Source organism: Alosa sapidissima, chromosome 20 (genome assembly GCF_018492685.1).
Source record: "Alosa sapidissima isolate fAloSap1 chromosome 20, fAloSap1.pri, whole genome shotgun sequence".
Classification (NCBI taxonomy): domain Eukaryota; kingdom Metazoa; phylum Chordata; class Actinopteri; order Clupeiformes; family Clupeidae; genus Alosa; species Alosa sapidissima.
The window spans coordinates 31372485-31382484 of record NC_055976.1 but is presented as its reverse complement, the minus strand read 5'-3'; the positions used below and the strand labels follow the sequence as shown (position 1 = coordinate 31382484).

General features: G+C 43.4%; 1 protein-coding gene across 1 annotated transcript in view; it reads left to right on the top strand.

Moving 5' to 3' along the window:
• Nucleotides 1-10000, top strand: part of ctr9 (CTR9 homolog, Paf1/RNA polymerase II complex component) — a 22147-nt gene that overhangs the window by 9582 nt on the left and 2565 nt on the right. Inside the window, exons 15-21 of the mRNA XM_042073834.1 lie at nucleotides 1587-1735; nucleotides 3305-3421; nucleotides 3682-3827; nucleotides 6599-6670; nucleotides 6798-6933; nucleotides 7797-7940; nucleotides 9785-9939. Of these exons, the coding sequence (XP_041929768.1) occupies nucleotides 1587-1735; nucleotides 3305-3421; nucleotides 3682-3827; nucleotides 6599-6670; nucleotides 6798-6933; nucleotides 7797-7940; nucleotides 9785-9939 (919 nt within the window). The remainder of the gene's footprint in view (nucleotides 1-1586; nucleotides 1736-3304; nucleotides 3422-3681; nucleotides 3828-6598; nucleotides 6671-6797; nucleotides 6934-7796; nucleotides 7941-9784; nucleotides 9940-10000) is intronic.

Genomic DNA, 10000 nt, shown 5'->3' with positions numbered 1-10000 from the left:
GTTACAGGTTACTGTGGTGTGTGTGTGTGTGTAATGAGTAGGGCTGTAACAAACCAATCTCACCATTCGGTTTGAATCACGGTTTTTGACCCACGGTTTGATACAAACCTCGATTCTTTTTTTTCTTTTTTTGGGGCGGGGGTTACACATTTTATTAAATAACATTTCAATAGCCTACCTACCTTGGAACACCAGAGGATTAGAATATAATATATAATAGAATACATCTGTATTATTTGATATCCTGATATAAAAAGAGAGAATACTGAATGTCTGATATTTATGACAGCACACTTTATGCAGATTAGCCTATAGCCTAGGCCTACTATTTCTATTACAACTCTACCTCTTTAATTCAAGCTGTCTCGTTGAAGCCTGGAAATATTTTAAACAAAGTAGCATAGATGGCTAGCTTATCATAGTCTACTGGTTGGACTGTTCAGTTTCCCCAGGTGTGTCAAGGTAATACTTGTTCTCCTTGGTACAGGCACTTTTGGGAAACATTGGTATTGAGATGATCAGTCAACTTGAATGCAAGAGTTTTAAACAAATATGTGCAGCATGCTAATGATGCTTAGCGGATTTAATAGTAATGTAGCTAGTCGTCTTCTATGCATCCTTGGTTTCACGATTGTGAATGTTTTATTTGGATTGTGTTGGCCGAGTCGCACGTGTCCATTGAGCGAGCGAGAGGGAGGGAGAGGGAGAGAGTGCGGGGCAAGCAGACGGGGTTTACTTTTCTACTGTTTGGTAATGTTGCATGCATAGTTTACAATGAGAGCAACGAGAGGTATGAAATTATGATTTATTTATTTATTTTTGGAGTACGTAGGCTACCGGTAAGTAAAGCTGCAAAGCACTGCGTGAAACTCTAGAAAGGGTGTGTCGCAGTTCTGCCTTTTCACACCGCGACACCGGATCGTGGATATGAGTGTCGCGATTTTGATTTGGAATCGCATATCGATACAGCCCTAGTAATGAGTGCCTGATTTGTATGTGTGTGTAAAATACTAATTGTGTCTGTGTGTAATGTGTATATGTGTGTAAAATGCTAATTGTGTGTGTGTGTGTGTGTGTGTGTGTGTGTAATGTGTATGTGTGTGTAAAATGCTAATTGTGTGTGTGTCTAATTGTGTGTGTAAAATGTTAATTGAGTGTGTGTGTAATGTTTGTGTGTGTGTGTGTAATGTGTATGTGTGTGTAAAATGCTAATTGTGTGTGTGTGTGTGTGTGTCTAATTGTGTGTGTAAAATGTTAATTGAGTGTGTGTGTAATGTTTGTGTGTGTGTGTGTGTGTGTGTGTGTAATGTGTGTGTAAAATGTTAATTGAGTATGTGTGTATAAAATGCTAATCATGTGTGTGTATGTGTATGCTGTATGTGTGTGTAAAATGTTAATTGAGTGTGTGTGTGTGGTGTGAAATGTTTGTGTGTGTCTAATTGTGTGTGTGTGTGTGTGTGTGTGTGTAATGTTTGTGTGTGTCTAATTGTGTGTGTGGTGTGTAATGTTTGTGTGTGTGTAATGTTTGTGTGTTTTTAATTGTGGGTGTAATGTTTGTGTGTTTAATTGTGTGTGTGTGTGTGTAGGCGCAGTGCTGGCCCATAAGGGCTACTACCGTGAGGCTCGTGATGTGTTCGCTCAGGTGCGGGAGGCCACAGCTGACATGAGCGACGTCTGGCTCAACCTGGCACACATCTACGTAGAGCAGAAACAGTACATCAGCGCTGTACAGATGGTACACGCACACGCACACACACACGCACACGCACACACACGCACACACACATCTACGTAGAGCAGAAACAGTACATCAGCGCTGTACAGATGGTACACACACACAGACACACATCTACGTAGAGCAGAAACAGTACATCAGCGCTGTACAGATGGTACACACACACACACACCTACGTAGAGCAGAAACAGTACATCAGCGCTGTACAGATGGTACACACACACACACACATCTACGTAGAGCAGAAACAGTACATCAGCGCTGTACAGATGGTACACACACACACACACATCTACGTAGAGCAGAAACAGTACATCAGCGCTGTACAGATGGTACACACACACACACGCACACATCTACGTAGAGCAGAAACAGTACATCAGCGCTGTACAGATGGTACACACACACACACACACACACACACGCACACATCTACGTAGAGCAGAAACAGTACATCAGCGCTGTACAGATGGTACACACACACACGCACACTTCTACGTAGAGCAGAAACAGTACATCAGCGCTGTACAGATGGTACACACACACACACACACACACACACGCACACATCTACGTAGAGCAGAAACAGTACATCAGCGCTGTACAGATGGTACACACACACACACACACACATCTACGTAGAGCAGAAACAGTACATCAGCGCTGTACAGATGGTACACACACACACACACACATCTACGTAGAGCAGAAACAGTACATCAGCGCTGTACAGATGGTACACACACACACACACACATCTACGTAGAGCAGAAACAGTACATCAGCGCTGTACAGATGGTACACACACACACACATCTACGTAGAGCAGAAACAGTACATCAGCGCTGTTTGTATGAAAAAGGGTAAGTCCAAAATGATTCATACCCTTTTTAAATAATCAATGGAAACATCTTTATTTGCATTCACAGCTCTTGAAATGGTTCTTCTAATACCTACCATGTCTCCACAATGATTCTAGACCTTTTTAGCAGCAAACTGGGGTTTGAGGCAGGAACGATTATTTGCCATCACTTGTCACTCTGGCCTTGTGCTCACTTTTTTGACGGATTAAGGTCTGGACTCTGGCTGGGCCACTCTAAAATATGACCTTGTTCTCTGTTAATCATTTCTTGCCTTGTTTGGCTGTATGTTTTGGATCATTGTGTGGTTAAATGGCCCAATGATGCTCGATCTTCTCCAGTGATGCCTATTGGGGTCCTCTCCTCCAGCATCTCAGTGTCAGCCAGCTCCAGCTCTTTGACAGCGCTGAGTACGGAGTGTGTGTGTGTGTGTGTGTGTGTGTGGAGGCTTGAAGAGGCTTGGTAGATATTATAAGAACCATTTTGAGCGTTGTTAATGCAAATAAAGATGTTTCCAATGATTATTTAAAAACGGTATGAATAATTTTGGACTTACCATTTTTCATAAAAAATACTAAAAAAGATCAAAACTTGATTTTAAGAAACATCAGTGCTGTACAGATGATGAGCACGCAACACATACACACACACATACACACACTCAGAGCCCTTCTCCCTAACCCGTGTGTGGTTCTGTGTGGTTCTGCAGTATGAAAACTGCCTGAAGAAGTTCTACAAGCACCAGAACACTGAGGTGCTGCTCTACCTGTCCAGGGCCTACTTCAAGTGTGGCAAGCTACAGGAGTGCAAGCACACGCTGCTCAAGGTACACACACTCTCACACACACACGCACGCTCACACACACACACTCACACACGCACGCTCACACACACGCTCACACACGCTCACTCACACGCTCACTCACACACACACACACACACACACACACACACACACTCACTCTCACACGCTCACACACATACTCACGCACACACATACTCACGGACACACACACATTTCTCCTGTGACTAAAGTATCTTACCAGGGTGGAATCTGACCTGACGTGTGTGCTGTGATTGGTGCAGGCACGTCACGTTGCCCCTAGCGACACGGTGTTGATGTTTAACGTGGCGTTGGTGCTGCAGCGCTTAGCAACGCTGGTCCTCAAGGATGAGAAGAGCAACCTGAAGGCCGTACTCAGCGCTGTCAAAGAGCTGGAGCTGGCTCACAGGTACACACACACACACACACACACACACACACACACACACACACACACACACACACACACACACACACACTCCGTACTCAGCGCTGTCAAAGAGCTGGAGCTGGCTCACAGGTCTGACACACACAACACACACACACACACACACACACACACACACACACTCCGTACTCAGCGCTGTCAAAGAGCTGGAGCTGGCTCACAGGTCTGACACGCACACAAAACGCACACACACACACACACACACACACACACACTCCGTACAGGTCTGATACACGCACGCACACACACACACACACACACTCCGTACAGGTCTGATACACGCACGCACACACAACACACACACACACACACACACACACACGTGAGGCATCACTTTAACTGTACACTTTAACTATAGATCACCCCTGATGCATCACTATAGATCACCCTTGATGCATCACTATAGATCACCCCTGATGCACCACTATATATCACTATAGATCACCCTTGATGCATCACTATAGATCACCCCTGATGCACCACTATATATCACTATAGATCACCCTTGATGCATCACTATAGATCACCCCTGATGCACCACTATATATCACTATAGATCACCCCTGATGCATCACTATAGATCACCCCTGATGCACCACTATATATCACTATAGATCACCCCTGATGCATCACTATATATCACTATAGATTACCCCTGATGCATCACTATATATCACTATAGATCACCCCTGATGCATCACTATAGATCACCCCTGATGCATCACTATAGATCAGTGGTTCTCAAATGGGGGTACATGTACCCCTGGGGGTAAGTGAAGGCACTCCAGGGGGTACGTGAGATTTTAAAATATACATATATTTAAAAAGTAGAATCCATGCAAAAATACTTTAAAAACAATTATCTAATAAATATTTCAGGAAAATATAAGTTCATAAAATTAATTTTATATTTCAATAGGCTATTAAATTTCATTATCCCATACCAGGATGGTTTGACCCAACCTGTCACATGCCACCCGCCATCACCTGTCAATCACTGTCAAAACTCAAACGATGGAGTCGTGGTTGAAGCGTAGCGGTAATTCTTGTGAAAACACGATGGACAGTGCTCTGTTTTAAGTCTTTTTTTCCTCAACTAAAAATGCTTTGCGCTGCTTAGGGGGTACTTGGCTGAAACAATATTTCACAGGGGGTACATCACTGAAAAAAGGTTGAGAACCACTGCTATAGATCACTATAGATCACCCCTAATGCATCACTATAGATCACCCCTGATGCATCACTATAGATCACCCCTGATGCATCACTATAGATCACCCCTGATGCATCACTATAGATCACCCCTGATGCATCACTATAAATCACCCCTGATATCACCCCTGATGCATCACTATAGATCACCCCTGATGCATCACTATAAATCACCCCTGATATCACCCCTGATGCATCACTATAGATTACCCCTGATGCATCACTATATATCACTATAGATCACCCCTAATGCATCACTATAGATCACCCCTGATGCATCACTATAAATCACCCCTAATGCATCACTATCACTATAGATCCCCCCTGATGCATCACTATAGATCACTATAGATCACCCCTGATGCATCACTATAGCTCAATCCACTTCTTTGAGGTTCTTACTGAAGGCCAAATGGATGGCAGAAGTAACCCTGATGATGTGAGGTCCATTCTCACAGATGAGAAACTGCGTCAAAAAGTTAATTCCTTGAAGGTCATCAACGACAGCGCAGAGAGAGGCATTGCCCTTTTTAAAATGCTGTCAACAATCTGTGTGAAACGAAGACCAAAAGCAAACAAAATGTTGTGCAAGGACAGAGATTAAGTATCAAAAAGAACAAAGTCATCATCAAACAGCGAATAGTGTTTGAACTGTTCTAATGTTCTTACTCATTAAGTACAGGAAGAGATTATTAATGACCATACTTATCTTTTATTTTGTTCAAGTTTCTGGTTCCTGCAAAAGTTATACGTTCTCAGGTTGAGCAATTGTGAAGAAGTGTGCCACCCTTTACTGGCATCCTATTGGCTAAATTTTTGGTACAGATGTTCAAAATGTCAATAGGAACAAGGCAAAATGCGATCTGGCAAAATTTGGAAAACTTTTACTTATACCATTATATTGTGAACCACCCTAATCACTATATATCACTATTGATCACCCCTATATATATCACTATAGATCACCCCTATATATATATCACCCCTATATATATATATATATCACTATAACTATAGATCACCCCTATATATATATCACTATAACTATAGATCACCCCTATATATATATCACTATAACTATAGATCACCCCTATATATATATATATATATATATATATATATATATATCACTATAACTATATATCACTATAACTATATATCACCCCTATATATATATATATATATATATCACTATAACTATACATCACCCCTATATATATATATCACTATAACTATAGATCACCCCTATATATAACCCCTATAACTATATATCACCCCTATATATAACCCCTATAACTATATATCACCCCTATATATATATATATATATATATATATATATATATATATATATATCACTATAACTATAGATCACCCCTATATATATATATATATATATATATATATATATATATATCACTATAACTATATATCACCCCTATATATATATCACTATAACTATAGATCACCCCTATATATATATATCACTATAACTATAGATCACCCCTCTCTCCTCCCCAGGTATTTCAGCTACCTGAGCAAGGCTGGCGATAAGATGCGCTTTGATTTGGCACTCGCCGCCTCTGAGGCCAGGTAAGAGAGAGAGTGTGTGAGTGTGTGAAATATACAAATAGCTTAGATATGCCGATGTGGTGTTTAAATGTGTGTGTGTGTGTGCGTGTGTGTGCGTGCGTGTGCGTGTGTGTGTGTGTGCGTGTAGGCAGTGCTCTGATCTCTTGTCCCAGGCGCAGTACCATGTGGCTCGTGCACGTAAGCAGGACGAGGAGGAGAAGGAACTCAGGGCCAAACAGGAGCAGGAGAGAGACCTGCTGCGCCAGCAGATGATGAAGGAGCAGGTGTGTGTGTGTGTGTGTGTGTGAGAGAGAGAGACTTGCTGCGCCAGCAGATGATGAAGGAGCAGGTGTGTGTGTGTGTGTGAGAGAGAGAGAGAGACTTGCTGCGCCAGCAGATGATGAAGGAGCAGGTGTGTGTGTGTGTGTGAGAGAGAGAGAGAGACTTGCTGCGCCAGCAGATGATGAAGGAGCAGGTGTGTGTGTGTGTGTGTGTGTGTGAGAGAGACCTGCTGCGCCAACAGATGATGAAGGAGCAGGTGTGTGTGTGAGAGAGACCTGCTGCGCCAGCAGATGATGAAGGAGCAGGTGTGTGTGTGTGTGTGAGAGAGACCTGCTGCGCCAACAGATGATGAAGGAGCAGGTGTGTGTGTGTGTGTGTGTGTGTGTGAGAGAGACCTGCTGCGCCAACAGATGATGAAGGAGCAGGTGTGTGTGTGTGTGTGTGTGTGAGAGAGACCTGCTGCGCCAGCAGATGATGAAGGAGCAGGTGTGTTTGTGTGTGTGTGTGTGAGAGAGACCTGCTGCGCCAGCAGATGATGAAGGAGCAGGTGTGTGTGTGTGTGTGTGTGTGAGAGAGACCTGCTGCGCCAACAGATGATGAGTGTGTGTCTGTGTGTGTGAGAGAGACCTGCTGCACCAACAGTATGTGTGTGTGTGTGTGTTGTAAGTGTAATGTGCTGTGTGTATGTGTGTTTTTAAATGTAGTGATGTGTGTTTTAAGTGTGGTGTGTGTGTTTTAAGGCTGCACGATTTGGTGAAAAATTCATATTGCGATTATTCTGGACAATATTGCGTCTAGTGATTGTGTGTGTGTGTGTTAGTTTGAAGTGTAATGTGGTGTGTGTGTGTGTGTGTGTGTTGTGTAGGAGGAGAAGCGCTATAAGGAGGTGGAAGAGCAGAAGAAGCTTCTGGAACAGCGAGCCCAGTACGTGGAGAAGACCAAGAGCCTGCTGACCTTCACCGACACCGACACCACCCGCGACAAAAAGAGAAGCGGGGGAGGAGGCAGGGTGAGACACACACACACACACACACACACACACACTCAGTCACTCACACGCACACACACACACTCAGTCACTCACACACACACACACACACCACACTCACACACACACACACACACACCACACACACACACACACAGTCACTTACACACACACACCACACACACACACACAGTCACTTACACACACACACACACACACTCAGTCACTCACACGCACACGCACACACACACACACACACACACACACTCAGTCACACACACACACTCACTCAGTCACTCACACACACACACACTTTTAGTAACTCACACACACACACTCAGTCACTCACACACACACACTCAGTCACTCAGTGACATGATGGGAACTGTAGTTTACAACATTCAGTATAGGCATGCATGATGGGAACTGTAGTTTACAACATTCAGTATAGGCATGCATGATGAAAACTGCAGCTCTACTGTGTTGAATTTGTTTAATTCTCTTTCCACCATAAAATGTCTAAATTTGCCAAACAGCAAATGTGCATTTGAATGAGAGGTGCACATTAAGGTGTACACATTCGCCTGTCTGTGGGTTTGATGTGTTCATTTGTACCTGCACCCTTCCTAGCTGTCAAATGTGCCGGTATGAATCGCTGCTGTCCAACTTGAATGTATTGAATGGGGTGTTGAAGTCAGACATTTCAAGGCGGAGTGATCGTTCGCTTGAGGTGAAGAGGAGACGTAAGCAGCAGTGTTGTAGCTTGCGCGCAACGTGTCCATTTTGTTAGTTTACTCCAGAGACCTGCCGTGTCCACAACTTCTCCCCTACGACCGCTAGAAGCAGTTACCGTTTCTAAATAATGGATCCTTCGACTGGCGAGTTGCCGGTGGTGGTTGAAATCATGGCTGAGGGAAGGCTGCAAGCCTGGCTCTTAGAAATGGAAACTGTACAAATGTCACATTAGCCAATTTAGCAGCTAATGCTAACGTTACCACACCTGCTGCGATCGGTCAAGGACGAGGATTTGATAGAACACTTGTTGAAATGTGTTAAAAGTAACTGTAATGCCGACCTGTCTTATAGCAATATCGGAGAGTGAGTGCTTAATCAAGCATTGAACTGCTGTTTTGAAGAGATGACTAAAAGCACGCCTGATTAGTTACAGAACAGACGAAAAGCACGCCTGATTAGTTTTTAATTGTAACGTTACAGAAAAGCACGCCTGATTTAGTTTTTAATTGTAACGTTACAGAAAAGGTTCTAGCACTAGTCAGCTGTACCATATCAAGAAAGACTCGTTTGGTACGAGCTGTAGTTTCAGAACTAACAACGTTACCCTTACAAAAAATAACTGCACTACTTCAAGTGTCAAAACTGCAGTTGTGGAGAAATGATTTGCAGTTCATATACAGGAAATGCAATATTTTGGACATGCGGTAGGCTATGCCTGCAGTCTTTTGTCCCATGACTGCATAACAGCACCTGACATAATAGACGTTTGTATAACAGAGCCTGACATAATAGACGTTTGTATAACAGAGCCTGACATAATAGAAGTTTGGTTTCTCCCAAAGAAAGACCCCTGTGGTGCTGTAATGGGACTAATTCAGTGGTGTTCTAGTGTGACTCTATATGTGATTGTGTGTTCTAATGGTGTTCTAGCGTGGTTCTGAATGTGATTGTGTGTTCTGATGGTGTTCTAGTGTGGTTCTAAATGTGATTGTGTGTTCTAATGGTGTTCTAGCGTGGTTCTAATGGTGTTCTAGTGTGGTTCTAAATGTGATTGTGTGTTCTAATGGTGTTCTAGCGTGGTTCTAAATGTGATTGTGTGTTCTAATGGTGTTCTGATGTGTTGGCTGCAGCGTAAGAAGGGCGGGGACGCGGACGAGTTTGTGAACGACGACTCAGATGAAGACCTGCCAGTCAAGAGGAAGAAGAAGAGGAGAGCCAGCGGCACTGACCAAGACGACGACGGACAGGAGGGAGGAGACAAGAAACCACGCAAGAAGAGACGCAGGTGTGTGTGTGTGTGTGTGTGTGTGTGATTGCTGAGTTGTGTGTACTGGTCATGTGTGTGC